The 18,086-nt window shown below is 45.3% G+C and overlaps 1 protein-coding gene across 2 annotated transcripts in view; it reads left to right on the top strand.

Annotated features, from left to right (window-relative positions):
- Positions 1–18,086, top strand: part of MYO3B (myosin IIIB) — a 313,368-nt gene that overhangs the window by 20,601 nt on the left and 274,681 nt on the right. The window contains exon 1 of one of the 2 annotated variants that reach the window (XM_082205522.1): positions 11,623–11,670. The exons of the other annotated variant lie outside the window; for it this stretch is intronic. Coding sequence (XP_082061648.1) covers positions 11,669–11,670 — 2 coding nt within the window. The 5' untranslated portion in view covers positions 11,623–11,668. Of the gene's footprint in view, positions 1–11,622; positions 11,671–18,086 lie in introns of those variants that run through there. 2 annotated transcript variants of the gene reach the window in all.

Here is an 18,086-nt window from a genome sequence, read left to right as displayed (position 1 = left end):
CTAAGAGTTCCAGGTTTTCCTGTGCAGTCCTTTTTTAATGTGAGCTATATACAGGCTATATACAAAAGAAACAGTCCATACAGAGTACTTACAAACGAATACTCTCCACCACAGCACCACCACACTACAGCACAACCACCACTAATCACACTCCTGCTGAGTCACTCTGACCCAGCAGAATATTGCATCATCCTGTTGAAGCCTGCAGACTTATCCAGTATCCTGCGAATCCCAACACTCCTCCTTAAGTCAAAGGCTTGAGACCCAATAATTCTCTTAAGTCTCGAAATTTAGGAGCATCCAAACATTTTGTATACAAATCTGCCACATTACATTTTGTGTTACAGTGCTGTACCTTTAACACATTTCTTTCCAAAGCATTTTTCACATTTCCGTATCTTATAGCAATATGTTTACTTTTGCTCTTAAAGTTCTGTTGGTTAGCAAGTTGTTGTGCAGCCATGTTGTCACTTAGCACAGTGATTGGCATTTCAGAAGGTATTCCAAGCTCTTTGGTTAGGCAAGCAAACCACTCTATTTGTGATACACATTCGCTTATGGCTGAGTACTCTGCTTCACAAGTACTTGTGGCAACAAATGTTTGTTTCAGGGATTTCCACTGAACCAGGGCATTTCCAATATATATGGCATAGCCAGTGGTAGACTTTCCATTTTCTCTGTCCCCCCAGCTGGCATCAGCGTATGCATACACTTGCTGATCATGTCCTGTATCCAGCACCAGTTTGTAATCTTTTGTGCCTTTCAGATACCTTAGGATTCTTTTAAGTGCTACCCAATCTCTCTGAGCCGGGTCTGCACTTCTTTGGCTTAACATGTGCACTGCCAATGTTATGTCGGGTCTTGTCCAACAACTTAAATATAACAAAGAACCCAACAGAGAATGAAACGCTGTTGCATTCTCACATTTTTGCCCTTCTGGTTCATTTTTGTACTGGGTAGTTATGGGAGTGTCAACCTCATTTGCCCTCTCCATTCCATATGTCTTCAGTAACTTTTCGATTTTTTCCTTCTGACTCAGAGAGTAAACACCCTCTTTATTTCTCTGAACCTCTACTCCTAAGTAATTCTGAATCTCTCCCAAATACTTCAGTTTGTATTTGTTACCTAGGCTGTTTATAAACCAAGACACTTGCTTTTGTGCAGTTGTTATTAGACAAATATCATCAACATACAAAAGTAAATAACAAACACTTCCTTGCACCATTGCTGAATATAAACAGGAATCAGCCAGGCTTTGTTTGAATCCCATCTTTTTCAAAGTTGTGTCTATGCATTCATGCCATAGACGTGCACTTTGGTGTAAACCGTATAGTGCCCTTTGCAGTTTTAACACCATGCTGTCTTTTTCTAGCTCATAACCTGGTATTTGCTGTAAATATACTTCAGCGTCAATAGGAGCATTTAAATATGCTGAGGCAACATCAAAATGATTAACTTTTAACCCTCTCAGACTTGCCATTGCTAAAACTGATTTTACTGTTTCAGCCTTTGCTGTTGGGGCAAACACTTCATCATAATGTATCATTTTCCTCTGTGTAAAGCCCCGTGCAACCAACCTGGCTTTCCTCTGACAACTACCATCAGCCAGCTTTTTCACTTTAAAAACCCACTTACAGCTTATGGGCTTTTTACCTTTAGGCAATTCTGTAGGTACAAACACATTGTTGTTTAGCAGAGAGTTATACTCTGCCTGCATTGCCTTTAACCACGCCTCTTTCTCTAGAGTAGGTAACTCTTGCACTTCTTCAAAGTTTTCTGGCTCAGTCACACAAACCTGGTTTATGGTGGCTGGGAACCCATAACGGTCTGGAGGTTGACCTTTATTACTTCTTGTAGACCTCCTTGGTTCATTAATCTCACCCCCTGGGCTACCTTCAGGACTGCTTTTGGGGTGGATAGACTCTGGAGATCTACCTCCTCCTGTCCCTGTTGCACTTTCTTCTCTCCCCTGCTCCATGCTAGCAGCTGGAGAAAAATGCTCAACCTTTACTTCCTCCCTTTCAGTTTCTCTGGGAGAGCTGCCAATTCTTAGCTTTGTTTCAGCTGCCTTATCAGGTATGCTCGGCAGTAAAACTTTTTCTGGCAGCAGGTTTGCATGTATCTTGGGCCAATTTCTTTGCTCATTAAAGCTGGCTGACCGACTATAACTCAAAAGGTTTTTATCATCTTCAAACCTGTAGGCTTTCGTACCACTTTCATACCCAAGAAATAGCAACTGCTGTGCCCTTTTCCCACCTTTTCTTCGGTTTTTCACAGGTATGTCAACCCATGCCTTTGTCCCAAAGATTCTTAAATGTTGCAAACTGGGACTTTTGTTATAGAGAATTTTATAGGGTATGTCATCTAGTACCCTTGACCACAAGCGATTCCCAATATAATTCGCAGTCTTAATACTTTCAGCCCAGTACTTAATTGGAAGATTTGCATCTGCTAACAATGCTTTCATTTGTGTCTGCAAGACACCTCCCCTACGCTCTGCTACTCCGTTCTCCTGAGGCGTGGCCACATTGGTAAGCCTATGTTTAATCCCTTGGGAACGCAACCAGTTTCTTAGGGAGCTTGCCATAAACTCCCCTCCCCTGTCTGACTGAATAGAGCACACCTTTTCACCAAGTTGCCTTTCTACCCTTCTTACCCAGAACTTCAAAGTTTGGGCAACGTCAGACTTTTGCTTTAATGGATAGACCCAGCCAAATCTAGAAAAATCATCCACTAGGATTAAACAATACTTGTTGTGGGAGACACTTGGTGGAAAAGGACCAGTTACATCAGCATGGATCAACTCCAGTGGTTTTTTGGTTTCTCTCTGGCTTGCTCTTGCTACTGGGCAAGCCCTGCTTTTAACCTCTTTGCAAATATTACAGTCCAAGTAATTATCACAACTTTTTATGTTTTTCATCCCCCCACACAACTCCAATGTTTTGTTTAGCACCTTATAGCTAGCATGAGCCAAACGCCTGTGCAGGAGATGAATACACATATCATGGGTCGGGACATTTTGCACATTTGCAACCTTAGATTCACACTGCAGTACATACATATTAGTTCTAAGGCCAGCATTTGCCAACACTGCCCCATTTTGCTTTATCTGGCACTGATCTCCCACAAAATTTACTTCAAAGCCTGCTCTTGCCAAATCAGGAATGCTCAGGAGATTGTTTTGCAAACTAGGCACACACAACACATTCCTGAATGTGTGTCCCAGCTGTGGGAACACAACCTCCCCCTCACAAACCACATTAGCTTTCTGGCCCGTAGCAAGACTTACATGTTTTTTGTTTGAAGCCCTAGCATCAGTTAGCAGTCCTTTTATTTTACAAAAAGTTTGAGAAGCTCCACTGTCCAGAACCCACAGCTCCTCATTTTCTTGACCATCTGCAGACACCCAAGCAGTAGACTCTCTCTGCTGCCTCCTGTGCTTCTGCTGTTTTTGTTGTTTCCTTGGGCAGTCCCGGAGCAGATGTCCACAGGACTTACAGCAAAAACACCTTTTTACTCTGTTGACCACCGGCTGGTCTGCAGCAGCTCCTCCTGGCTGTTTCTCCGGCTCCCGACACCTCTGCTCTTCCCAGCTGTTGTTCCCTCTGGGATGCTCCAACAGCTGGGCTGAGGTCATCTTCCGCTCTGCACGCCTGTCCTCCTCTGCATACAACCGTCCGGTCACGTATTCCAGAGTCAGCTTATCAGTCTCTACAGACTCGAGGGAGTTGACCAGCATATCATAGCTGTCATCAAGGGAACTCAGGACTATAAAGACTTTGTCCTCTTCCCCCACAGGCCTCCCTCTTAAGGCTAGCTCCTGGAAACAGCCTGTTAGGAATTTTAGGTGGTTTACCAGGGAGTCCCCCGGTTTCTTCCGACACCGGTACAGTCTCCTGGTCAGTGTTATCAGTGAGCCAGCTGTCTCTCGCACATGGACAGCCTTGAGCGCATTCCACGCCTCACTTGCCGTCACCTTATCAGCTACGTAGACTAGCTGGCTGTCGTCCACTCCAAGGATGATCGTAGCCAAAGCTTTCTCATCCTTTTCAAGCTGGGCCTCTGCTAGTGCCAGCTTTTCATCGTCGTCCTCATCCTCCTCAGGGGGCTGCGGTGGCTCTTCCACCACTTTCCACAGGCCCTCACGCTTGAGGAAGTGTTGCATGCGGACCGACCAGATGCTGTAGTTCATGGCCGTCAGCTTCTCCAGCAACACGCCAGTTCTGGACTGTTCCATCCCTGCAGCTCACATCCAGCACCCACGGCTAGATAACTGCCACCTGTACTTTTGCGCAGCGGAAGCGTGCTGGGCCCATAACCCTGTCGCATATTCCACGCGGCGTTTTCAGCAAAACACTAAGAGTTCCAGGTTTTCCTGTGCAGTCCTTTTTTAATGTGAGCTATATACAGGCTATATACAAAAGAAACAGTCCATACAGAGTACTTACAAACGAATACTCTCCACCACAGCACCACCACACTACAGCACAACCACCACACCCCCTGTTAAACAGGCTTTCCTTTTTAAAACAGGTGATAGCCAATTACACTAATCACACTCCTGCTGAGTCACTCTGACCCAGCAGAGTATTGCATCATCCTGTTGAAGCCTGCAGACTTATCCAGTATCCTGCGAATCCCAACAGGAGGAGGATGAGGGGATGGGAGTTCAGTACACAGGAACCAGAGCAGCAGGAGCCAGAGGGTCTCCTGTCTTCAGGGGCCAGTGTGGTGTAGTGGTTAAGAGCGGTGGACTCATAATCTGGTGAACCAGGTTCGATTCCCCGCTCCTCCACATGCAGCTGCTGGGTGATCTTGGGCTGGTCACACTTCTCGGAAGTCTCTCAGCCCCACTCACCTCACAGAGTGTTTGTTGTGGGGGAGGAAGGGAAAGGAGAATGTTAGCCGCTTTGAGACTCCTTCAGGTAGTGATAAAGCAGGATATCAAATCCAAACTCCTCTTCTTCTTCCACGAACATTGCGGGCTCTGAGGTGTAGGGAGAAGCAGGCAGGGTGCTCTAGGAGGCTGAGGAAGGCAAGGGCCCACAGCCCAGCCCCCTAGCTGGCCAGGTGGGGCTCTAGCTATGGGAGGTGGCTTGGAACAGGTGAGGGTCACCTGCCTCATCAGGCCCAGATGCTGCAATCAGCATGCAAAGCGCAACAGGGAAGCAGAGCTGAGGGACTGTGTCTGCTCAAATGCCCATGTTGATGGGCCTCAGCTTGGGGGCTCCAGGATCTCTGTGGGACTGGACTTTAGACATGTACCTCAAACCTGGACTGGGGATTCAACTTAGCGACTTGCTGCCAGGTAGGCCAGGGGTTCAGGACAACATCATTGTCCTTAGCATTTATTTATTATTTTATTAATTCATCACTTTTATACCCCAAGGAGATCAAGATGGTGCGCATGCATCTCTTCATTTTTTAAAAAATGTATTTTTTATTAAAGATTTTGTTGTTTTACAAAAATGGGCAGTGTCTCTCTCTCACGTTTTTTCCCCTCATGCAACATTTTTACAAATCAATTTCATTTGTTGAGACATTAGGAAGAAAAGGGGGAAAGAGGTGGGGGGGGAAAGATGAGTGGGGTTGGGGGTCGGGTGGCGATGTTTCTATTTTACTTACTATATGTGGGGTTTTGTGTCAGCATTTCTTGTGCAGGTTCTCTGCTGTTCACTTGTGTTCCTTTGGTGGTGAGAGAGGTTGGGGTTGGCCCAGGGCGTGGCTGTTCATTTGGGGTTGGCTGTGGTGATCTTTGTTTTCGTGTGTGAGTGGGGTGGGTGGGTGTTTTGGATCAGGTTAGCCATATTGATTTGTATGCTATTTGGTGGATTTTTGTCATTGTCTTGTTGGGCTGTGTATGTGATAAAGGGGAGCCATACCGGGGTGAAGGTGTCTTCTTCTGTTTGTCCCCATGTCAGTTTCAGTTTATTGGTTAATTTTTCTAGTGAGGCTGTTTCCCATACTATTTGGTACCATTGGTCCATGCTTACTCCTGACAGGTCTCTCCAGTGTCTGGTTATGGTGTTTCTGGCTGCTGAGAGTAGGTGGGTCATGAGTTCTTTGTGGTGTAAATGGGCATTATTAGAAGATGTTTATTAGGGCCAATTCTGGGGTGTTTTCTAATACTTGCTTAGTTATTTTACATATTTCTCGTATGGCTGTTGTCCAGAATAGTTGGATTTTGGGGCACTCCCACCACATGTGGAGGTATGTGCCTGTGGAGGTACACCCTCTCCAGCATTTTGGTGAGGTTCCTGGGCGTATTAGCGCTAGTTTTCTTGGTGTTAGGTACCACCTGAGCTTCTCTTCATTTTATCCTTGGCAATAACCCTGTGAGGTAGGTTAGGTTGAGATTCCTGCATTGCAGGGGGTTGGATATATGACCATTGGGTGTTCCTTCCATTTCTATGATTCTATGAGAGTGAGAGGCTCGCTGAAGGTCACCCAGTGAGCTTCACAACTGAGCTGGGAGGTGGACCCTAGTCTCTCATGTCCTAGTCCAGCACCCTAACCTCCTCCTCCTCTTTGGCAATCACTCATAGCCGAGTAAGATTGTCTTCCATGAACACGGTTTTAAAAGTGAGTTCGTAAGTGGCTGTGGAGGCCAATTCCAGATCCACACGTCCTTCCACAGTGGGGACATAGGTTTCTGGGAGGGAGATGATCACGGTGAGGGTTTGCCAAGCGTGCCTTCCTCTTAGCACATTTCTCCCTTTCGTCCTGAGTTCGAGCGCCTTCAAAGTCTATGACACCTTTGGTAAAGGCTGTTCTCCAACTGGAGCGCTCGCAAGCCAGTGTTTCCCAGTTGTCGGTGTTTATACTACATTTTTTTTAGAATTGCCTTGAGAGTCTTTGAACCTCTTTTGTTGACCACCAGCATTACGCTTTCCATTTGAAAGTTCGGAATAGAGTAGTTGCTTTGGAAGACGATAATCCGGCATCTGCACCATACGACCAGTCCAGTGAAGCTGATGTTGAAGAATCATTGCTTTGACACAGGTGATCTTTACTTCTTCCAGTACACTGGAATTAGTTGGCCTGTCTTCCCAGGTGATGTGTAGCCCTGGCTGCCATATTTACGATGTATGCTGTTGTTCAGGGGTTGCCCCAGGAAAGGGTAGGGTACCAGATTCACAAATATTTTACTTTAACATTCAAAGGCTTCCCCGCACCCTTTCTTTCTGTTGATAAGATTCCTGATGCAGAATCATTCCTACGTTTTAATTCCTTGCTTCTCCAATATGGCCATGGCTCCTGGTGCTGAGTCAGAGTTAGCTACCAAACATCCTCAGAGTTTCGTGGGTGGTTAGTCAGTGAGGCAGCTGAGGAAAAGGAGGTATTTGTGCAAGCAGAAGTGTACTGTGTATCCCTTTGGATCATGGCCTATTTTTGAAGAAAAGGGGCATATTAGATGACACATAAACCTGAGGTGGAATGAAAATTGCTGATTTAGTTTGTACTTTGAAGGAAGTATATTTTTATTTGCTCGGGGTTATTTATTTTAAAGGCATGTAGCCAATAAGGCCTTAGGCCTTACTATAGTCAACCAATATACAGGCATTTAAAATGGCAAATTCCATATTTTGAGCGGTGTCCGTGAATTGGGGTAGGAGACAGCCATTTTTGTCTGCCAGGTAAGATCTGTCAGTTGTTCCACTAAGAATCATAGGGAAGGCATGTTCTTTTAGACTTCTGCCGCTTCTTTTCCACACGGCCAAGTGATCTGATTAATGGTCTGTTATGTTCTGCTTCCTTCCATTTTGTCTTCCTGCTGTGAAGCCAATGTGTGTGTTAAAAATGCTGATCAGACAGCTGACTGTGACAACTGCAAGCTCACCTGACCCTGTGCTAGGCCATGATTGCATCTGGACCATATAAGGCTTCAGAGCATGATACTTCTCCCAACCATATGACAATAAGATTTTTCTAGCTCACTCTTCTTCCTGTTTCCTGGCGGACTGCCAGGAAAAGCAATTTTAGTATGGTACTTTGGGTATTTACTGTGGGAATGTTGTGGATAGTAGGAGAGGATATATTGATTAAATGTTATCCTTCCTCACTCATGCTAGTGAGCTAGTAGCAGAGCACATTCCCGGAAGCAAGTATATGGATTCATTAAAGGTAAAGGTAAAGGTACCCCTGCCCGTACGGGCCAGTCGTGACCGACTCTGGGGTTGCGCGCCCATCTCGCTTAAGAGGCCGGAGGCCAGCGCTGTCCGAAGACACTTCCAGGTCACGTGGCCAGCGTGATGAAGCTGCTCTGGTGAGCCTGCACCAGCGAGGCACACGGAAACACCGTTTACCTTCCCGCTATAAAGCGGTACCTATTTATCTACTTGCACTTAAGAATGCTTTCGAACTGCTAGGTGGGCAGGAGCTGGGACCGAACAACGGGAATTCACCCCGCCGCGGGGATTCGAACCGCCGACCATGCGATCGGCAAGTCCTAGGCGCTGAGGTTTTACCCACAGTGCTACCTCCGTCCCATGGATTCATTACCATCATATAAATTGAGCAATCCAGCGTGGCTTGTCCAGATTGGATTGTTCCTGTTAAATTTCCCCTTTAGTTCCCTCTAAAAGAAGAGTGACACATTAGTCTTCTTTTAAAAATAATGATAAAGTTTACTTACATTCAGTTCACAGTATTGTCCTGAAGGCAGGCTTTATTTTGTAGTTACAGTTGTAGAGAAAAGAAGTCTGAGCTCGGCCTCAGACTTTCTACCTTGTGACTTCCATCCTCCGTAAGGATGATGAAGAAGAAGAAGAGTTTGGATTTGATATCCCGCTTTATCACTACCCGAAGGAGTCTCAAAGCGGCTAACATTCTCCTTTCCCTTCCTCCTCCACAACAAACACTCTGTGAGGTGAGTGGGGCTGAGAGACTTCAAAGAAGTGTGACTGGCCCAAGGTCACCCAGCAGCTGCATGTGGAGGAGCGGAGACGTGAACACGGTTCCCCAGATTACGAGACTACTGCTCTTAACCACTGCACCACACTGCCGCTCGGCTGAGAGATGAGCCATGTGCTGATGGCTAAGAGCCCAGTATGAATTAAGCAACACATAAGCGGCACACAAAACACTACCAAACCATTCTACGTTCTAAATCTTATATTCATAATCCAAAAATTGAGAGAACAAGCTACAAGATCTACTACAGAAGCCACAAACAGGAAACTCATTCAAATTGTGTCCAAAAGGAAGATTCAGTCTTTAAGGTTCCTTTAGCCAGGCTCCTGTAGATATCAACAAAGGTAAGTTTGATCAAACGAAGTGTCAGCGATGTTGCACTCAAGGGTTAGATATCAACAAAGATAAATTTGATCAAACAAAGTGTCCGTGATGTTACGCATGAGAGTTAGACAGGGTGCCAGTGTTTGCCACCTGTTTCGCCCATGAAGAGTCTCAGGCTTCTTCAATAAAGTCTCTCATGGTTTTGATATATTTATAAACATTCACTGGTGGCACAAACCAAAACGTATTAGTTTTTAAATAAAATTTCTAAATAATATCTGAACGGACAAATACAAAAGTCTCTACTTACAGTCCATATGTTACATTCCTTCTTGGCTTAAGCTACAATATTTAATTTCTTTCGTCACTGGTGATAAAAACCAAAACCTCAATTTTTGGATTATTAATATAAGATTTAGAATGTAGAATGGTTTGGTAGTGTTTTGTGTGCCGCTTATGTGCTGCTTACTTCATACTGGTCTACTACGAGAATTGGCAGCATAGGTTCATTTCTTCAGATGGCTAAGAGCCAGCAGAAGGTGGTAAAAGAACCAAAGGGCCAAAAGAGCAGCAACAGAGGAAGATGACTAGCCCCTTTATAGGGTCTGCATGCCCATCTACCTGGTCACACACAGGGGGAGGAGGCTCCAGAGCAGGTATGACAGGAAGTCCTCCCTGTCTGGAGCCGCATTCCCCTGTGTGTCCATTCTAGGAAACAGGAAATGTTGTATTTGACTGCTACAGTGAAGATACACCCCACATTGACACACACACTTTCCCTTAATAATCTTAATACTGACTGGGGAAACTCAGCCAGATGGGCAGGGTATAAATAAATTATTATTATTGTTATTATTATTATTAGCATTTATTTACACATTACTTGGCTGGAGGACTCCCTTGCAAGATTCAGAGAATTCTGAGGGACAGTCGTGGATTGGTTCACATATTTATTTATTTTTTGAACGGTGCAGATTTAGTAGGTTGAGCTGAATCCCCACATCTCTACTGTACTCATCTTAACCTTTCCTGGCTATCATTCATATGTGGGCAAAGCAGTAGTACAATCATACCTCATGTTATGTCCACTTCATGTTACGTCCCGCAGTGACCCGGAAGTACCGGAAAGGGTTACTTCCGGGTTTCACCGCTTGCTCATGCGCAGAAGTGTAAAATGGCTTCACGCACACGCGCAGAAGCAGCGAATCACAACCCGAGCATGCGCAGATGCGCCGCTGCGGGTTGCACTCTTTTCATGTTGCGAACGGGCCTCCGGAACAGATCCCGTTCACAACCAGAGGTACCACTGTATTTTTTTCTCTTTTCCAGCCACCGCAAATGGCTGCCCCAGGATAGGCAATCTCCTAGGACAGCCTTGAGCTAAACCCAGTTTTGATGTGCGTGTCTGTATGTCTCTTCCCCAGCCAATGAACCACCCACAACAGTCCCGACTTAATTTAATTTTCCAATTCATTGCTGATGTAGGTAATTATTGGATGCTCGTCTCCTCCTGCCATTTTCTCCCAGCTGCTCCCATAGGGGAAAACTGGAAACGTTTGTCTCTCGTCTCTTTGGAATTAACCCCCCCCCCGACTCCCAAAATGGCCTGGAAGTGATAACGCATTTGTAATTTATGGATCTTAACGGGAGGTTCCTTTTGATAAGTCGCTCCATAAAGATATCCGCCAAAGTAACTTTAAAATTAATAGATTCTATCTCAGATGCCTATTATTATTGTTTGAAGCCGCTTGGAGAAGAGAAATTATGTAAATTGGTGTCATGCTAGGCTTCTGCACACACGCTGGGAATGCGTAACAGCTAGCTTGACGACGAAATATTTCATCTTGAGCAAGAACAATCGTCTGCATTTAGGAGTCTAGTCCATATTCACTTTTTTTTTTTAATGGCCTAAGACTGATGGCTATTTTTAAGGTGGGGGGAACCTCCTCAAAAAGGAAAAAATGAATAAACTTGTCACTTAAACATTCTGAGAGGTGACCAGTTGCCCTTCAAAGCGAAAAGGTGCCTTGGAAAGCCATAATCAAATGCATTAAAGGAGCGAATGAAACAGCCAGCCCTTGCTGCTGGTCGCTTAATAGCTAAGTGGCTTTTATTCTGCAGCCCAATACATGTAAAAGACTCGATAAATAGATCAGCCTCAGGACCAATTAGTGTCACATTAATCTGCAGCAATAATGAAGCGAAGCCGCTGGAGGTTGCACCAGTTGAGCTGTGCCCTCCGCGACGAGGATCTTAAGTCGGAAGCCCAAGCCGTGCGCGCCGCGCACTGCAGGGGACACGCCGGGAAGGAAATATGAAGAAGGAGCTGTTTTCCGTAGCACTTAGGAAAGTCATCCTTCGGGGAAAGGAGACAACCGTTTAAATGCTGAAGAAGTCTGGTCCTCTGTTTGTGGGACAAAAGCGCAACATCATGTAAGCTGGCTTTAGAAAATGAGGTAGCTCCTGCTAAGTCTGCAGTGATATTATTATTATTATTATTTTCTTTCCAGTTTCCCTTCCTTTCGGATTTCCCTTCCTCACCTGTGCACACTCCCTACCCCCCAAACGCTTCGAGAGAAGGCAGCGAGAGACTGATTTTGGTTTGCCAGGGTCACTGTTCTGCTGCAGTCGGCCATCCTCCTTACATCTCACATTTCACTGGCACATGTGTTTTGTCCTTGCTGTTAAATTGCTGTCAAAGGAGGTGTAGCCAAAGAACCTTCTCGGGTATTGATTTTCACATACAGGGAACATAGTTCATAGCTATTTGATTTGCCACCTGCAGTTTGTAACCGAGTGGACTCGGGAGATTATAAACTTCATTTCAGCACCGTGCCCTAGGGCAGAGCTGAATTCTACTAGCTAAATGCCAGCGATTATTTCCCTTTTTGCACATGCTGTTGCTGTTACTTAACTTACAGGAATTGTAGTTAAATCACCCAAACAGCCATTTCACCTAAGTGGTACCGTGTTCTTCAGCTTTACAACGTTTTGAGACTGCAGAAAAATCTCATTTGCTTAATAGAATTGCTAGACTAATGGCTGTTAATTCATACTGCGTACAATGGGGAATGGGTTGCTCCCATTATCAACTGCAGGACTTGGGTATAATATCCAACTAGTTAAATGATTTGATTGTTCTCTTTCAATATTTTTTTCATGCTGATTCCACAGAATGGTGGCTAGCGGATTTCTCAGTTTTGTGGCAGAATAATTTTGATTCATGGTTTAGTATAGGGTTGTGCTATGTGCTGCTGCTCTTTGACCTATTTGTGCTCCCCGCCTTACACATATATACACTAAAAATCAATGGTGCAATTTATTTGGAGCAGCCAAACTGCAATTCTGTGCATTGGATATGCATGGGACTCGATTGGACACAGGTGCTTGCTTCTGTGTGCATTGCTTCAATTTCTGAAACACATTGAATTGAAGGGCAAATATTAGTACAGTGGTGCCTCGCAAGACGAAATTAATTCGTTCCGCGAGTTTTGTCGTCTTGCGATTTTTTTCGTCTTGCGAAGCACGGTGTCGGGAAAGTTTTGGAAAAGCTTCAAAAATCACCAAAGTCTTTAAAAACCTCAAAAAAGGCTACCACACCGCGTTCTATGAGTTGCTCCTCGAAGTCAAGTCGCAACTGTATTAACGGTGTTAAGAAAAAGGAAACAAACTTGCAAGACGTTTCCGTCTTGCGAAGCAAGCCCATAGGGAAAATTGTCTTGCGAAGCAGCTCAAAAAACCCTTTTGTCTTGCGAGTTTTTTGTCTTGCGAGGCATTCGTCTTGCGAGGTACCACTGTATTTAAGTAGAAGTGCAAAAAAATCTTGCAAAGAAGTGCAACAATTTAAATGGCTAGTATGAAGTAGGAACCCCGTCAAATTAAAAGAAAGGCAGTATCTAGCCTCTGATTGTGTGGTGTTTTTTTTAATCATTCTCTGAGTTTCTCCGTGACAATCTGTTACAAACATCTGCAAAGCTTGAAAGTCTTGTTGTGGCCTCATGCACTTGACAGAGCAAGGAAAATCCTGGATTTACAGAAGCCGTCCCGGTTTCAGATTTGATTCCAGAATGTCCCACTTTTCCTTAGGAAGCCCCTATTTTCATTGGAAAAATTTTGGAGGGTCTGTTTATACGACTCCCAAGCCAAGTGGATAAGTAACTCTACAACCTGTAGAAGACACCTGAAGGCAGTAATGTATAGGGATTTTTTAAATGTTTAATTATGTTTATATATATATTGGAAACTGCCCAGAGTGGCTGGGCAACCCAGTCAGATGGGCGGGGTATAAATAATAATAATGATGATGATGGTGATGATGTTGTTGTTGTTGTTGAATAGAATGTCCTTATTTTCATCGGAGAAATGTTGGAGGGTAAGAATTAAGCCCAAGTTCATGTAAAGGCATTTGTGCATTATGTATTCAGCCTTTTTACAAACACTTCTTCCTCTCCCCACTTGGTTGTCTTCCTGTCCATTCCCTTCCTGCTGTGAAAATTTAGTCCATAGGAAAAGGGACCCCTGACCATTAGGTCCAGTTGTGGCCGACTCTGGGGTTGCGGTGCTCATCTCGCTTCACTGGCCGAGGGAGCCGGCGTACAGCTTCTTGGTCATGTGGCCAGCATGACTAAGCTGCTTCTGGCAAACGGAAATGCCGTTTACCTTCCTGCCAGAGCAGTACCTATTTATCTACTTGCACTCTGACGTGCTTTCGAACTGCTAGGTTGGCAGGAGCAGGGGCTGAGCAATGGGAGCTCACCCCGTCACAGGGATTTGAACTGCCAACCTTCTGATTGGCAAGTCCTAGCCTCTGTGGTTTAACCCACAGCGCCACCTGCGTCCCTTAAGTTCTCCTTAAATAAATATGGCTCCTAAGGCCATAAGTTCTCCTTAAATAAATAAAACTTTTTTAAAAATTGATTTTTAATGTCAAGTAGCGAAACGTAGCCATACATGGAAAACAGAGCTTAGTAGTTGTACCGAAAAGAAAGAAAAATAGTGGCAGGTTGTAGTTTTACATGTTCCAAGAAAGGCAATCAAATGGAAGTGTCTCTCCATAAGGTTCTGTGAGTCGATGGAGGGTGAAAGCATGTTCGATTGTCTTAACGAAGCCAATAAAAGGATGCCATGTTGTATAGAAGGTGTGAGTCTTCCGCCCTCCCAGATCAATATTGCTTTTGTGAGATGGTTAATTTGTCCATAAGCACAATGGCCATCACTAATCTAGCTGCATTTAATAAATGGAGAATGTTCTTGATCTGAGGAGTAAAATAAGATGCTAGGGCCAGTTTGGGGTCTGCTTGTAGCAATTGTCCTATCATTTCATACACTCCAACATTTCTCTGATGAAAATAGGGACGTCCCGTTCCATAATGATAATTTTCTTATTTATACACATCTCACTGGGTTGCCCCAGCCACTCTGGGCAGCTTCCAACATATGTAAAAACAAAACATTAAACATTTTAAAAACACAAAACCTTCCCTATACTGTACAGTACTGTTCAGACGGCTCAGGGGTTGGATAATTCCGTGCCCTCCAACATTTCAGCAATGAAAAGAGGGACATCCTAAAGAAAAGTGGGACATTCTGGGATCAAATAGCAAACTGGGATGACTTCTCCAAATTGCGGACGGCCCTGGAAAATAGAGACACTTGGAGGATCTATCATTTGATTGTTTGAAAAACGTGTTCCCCAAAGGGGGTGATTTTGGGGCAAAACCACCACATGTACCCTAAAGAGCCAGGTAAATTGCATACCACCCAATCCCGGATTCACAGAAGCTGGGTGTCCAGCCTCTGCCTCCATCCGCCTCCTCGGCCTTCGCTGCAGCCTTCGCTGCTGCTGTACATTGGAAGCAGGCACACCGATTGAAAGCACACTTCCAGAAGCAGGCACACCAATTCTGGCAGCTGCGCCAGCCAAGGAGGCCTGGGAACGCTGGCTGAGAAGGGCTGCTTGTGCTGTTGTGCCAAGGAGAGCTACCTGATCTCTTCTTCTTCCTTCTCCTCCTCTAGCAGCTGCCTTAGAATCATAGAATCATAGAGTTGGAAGAGACCACAAGGGCCATCGAGTCCAACCCCCTGCCAAGCAGGAAACACCATCAGAGCACTCCGGACATATGGTTGTCAAGCCTCTGCTTAAAGACCTCCAAAGTAGGAGACTCCACCACACTCCTTGGCAGCAAATTCCACTGTCAAACAGCTCTTACTGTCAGGAAGTTTAGGTGGAATCTTCTTTCTTGTAGTTTGGATCCATTGCTCCGTGTCCGCTTCTCTGGAGCAGCAGAAAACAACCTTTCTCCCTCCTCTATGTGACATCCTTTTATATATTTGAACATGGCTATCATATCACCCCTTAACCTTCTCTTCTGAACCGCCTTAAAGTGGCACATCACCCCACAAATCACTGGTCCATTCCCCTTGATCCTTCTTCTGCCCGCCTGTCTCCTCTGCCCAATCCTCAAGCTCCTCCCCATCCCTGATGCTTGTTTATACTCTTAGCCTATGATTACCAGATTTTTTTCAATGAATCCAGGGACATTTTTAATTATTATTTTTTAAGCTGAGTAGCAACAGGGAGTTAGTAGTGGGGATGGTGAGGCAAAAGACCCTGGGCCCAAGCACACATGCATATTGTACAAAGGTGCAAAGCCCTTCTTTCGCACCCTGTGAAACATAAATGCACAGCGTTTTTATTATTAATAATAATAATAATTTATTATTTATGCCCCTCCCATCTGGCTTGGTTTCCCCAGCCACTCTGGGCGGCTTCCAACAAAGTATTAAAATACAGTAATACATCAAACATTAAAAGCTTCCCTAAACAGGGCTGCCTTCAGATGTCTTCTAAAGACAGAGCTGTTCCACCAGGCCTTTTGTCAGGGCGCAGCCTGACCCCCTCCTCTGGCAATCTGCACAAAATTTTGCTTGATGGTTGCCATTAATTTGATTTTAATTTGATTTAATTAATTTTATAATGAATGTTTTAGAATGTTGAGCTATTTTGATTGTTGTTAGCCGCCCTGAGCCCAGCTTCGGCTGGGGAGGGCGGGATATAAATAAAATTTATTATTATTATTATTATTATTATTATTATTATTATTATTATTATTAAAAGTCTGGTAGTTGTTCTTCTCTTTGACATCTGGTGGGAGGGCGTTCCACAGGGCGGGCGCCACTACTGAGAAGGCCCTCTGCCTGGTTCCCTGCAACCTCACTTCTTTCAGTAAGGGAACTGCCAGAAGGCCCTCAGTGCTGGACCTCAGTGTCCGGGCTGAACGATGGGGGTGGAGACGCTCCTTCAGGTATACTGTTGAACATTTAATGCAACAGTTGGAGTGGACTTTCTCAGAAGAAAGGCTAAGACAGGGTTACCAGACATCCCCGGTTCCCGGGGACAGTCCCCAGATTTGCAAATCTGTCCCCGGGAAACATGGCAGCAGCAGCCTCAGCAGCCCGGAGCCAGCCTGTTAGCGCAGTTGGCTCTGGCTGGCTTCAGGAGCCGCTTGCTGCTCGCTGCTCACTGCTTGCTGCCATGGTGCCTGCCATTTTTCCTGCACCACGGCAGTGAGCAGCTCCTGAAGCCAGCCAGAGCCAACTGGCCCCTCCTGGGCAACGACCGCCTGCCCATGACTCCCGAGCCTTCCCTGATCTGTCAAAACAAAGGGGGAAGGAGATCGAGGAAGGCTTGGTAGTTACGGGCGGACGTTGTGCCGTTGCCCAGTTTTGTTTTAATGGCCTCGGTCCAGTATACCTGAAGGAGCGTCTCCACCCCCATCGTTCTGCCCGGACACTGAGGTCCAGCGCCGAGGGCCTTCTGGCGGTTTCCTCGCTGCGAGAAGCCAAGTTGGGAGCCGCCCAGAGTGACTGGGGAAACCAAGCCAGGTGGGTGGGGTATAAATAATAAATTGTTTGTTTGTTTTGTACATTTTCCTTCTACGTGGATTTCCAGACTGCCTCTGCCTATAGGCTCATGGAAGGTGGCAGCGTTCCAAGTATCTGGCCTGTTTGCGGGCATGAACATGGACGCACTGCAATCTCGCCAAACACTCCTCTCTCTTTAGTAATTTTATTCTATTTGAGGCACTGAAAGGCCGCAGCTGATTATCCCACAAATGCAGCTTCAGCCTTCTATCTTCCATGTGGTGGTGAAAGCCGATGTGCCAGAGCTAATTGCGCATGCAGACGCTCTCAGCACCATGTGGAGATGTGCATATGGAACAATAAAACAATATTTTCTGCTTTGCTGCACAAGTGTATCTGCTGCAAGTGCTAGGGATGCCTCCACCTAACCACTGCAGAGTCCCAGAAACGCGTAGCGTTTTACATCACGACTCCTCAATAAAATATGGCTCTGGAGCCGAGCCTAGAACTAATTTCAGGGCCGATCTGTCCAGAAGGCTTATGTTACTGAGGACTGGATAATGATTCTCCACTGAAAGGCAGCTACTGTTGCTGAAAACTGTAAAGATATTTACAGTTTCAGAGGGCTTGTGCTGGAAATAACACCATCGGTCAGGAAGAGCTAGCGTGGCTCTATTATCCTTGCTCACTAGTCTGACACATCCTGCCCTCTTATGTGTTGAATGAGCAGTGGGGACTGGTGAGAGAAGAGGGCCTTTGAATTCCCTGGAAACTGTTTATGCAATGCTGATGCAATCTTGCTGTTGATTGTTTTACTGGCTAATTTGTTTACATTTGGCATTGCTAATTCCGACGCACGTTTTGCTTTGCGGCCATTGCCTTACATTTTGGTGGAAGTTCTTATTGGCAAATTGTTCAGGGTTGACTTATGCCAACCTTTACTAACCTGATGTCCCTTGTTATAAGAAAAAACTGCTCCCTTTCCT

The sequence above is a fragment of the Podarcis vaucheri genome, assembly GCF_965113315.1.
Source record: "Podarcis vaucheri genome assembly, chromosome: 1".
NCBI classification, from domain to species: Eukaryota; Metazoa; Chordata; class Lepidosauria; order Squamata; family Lacertidae; genus Podarcis; species Podarcis vaucheri.
This window is presented reverse-complemented; position numbering and strand designations above follow the sequence as displayed.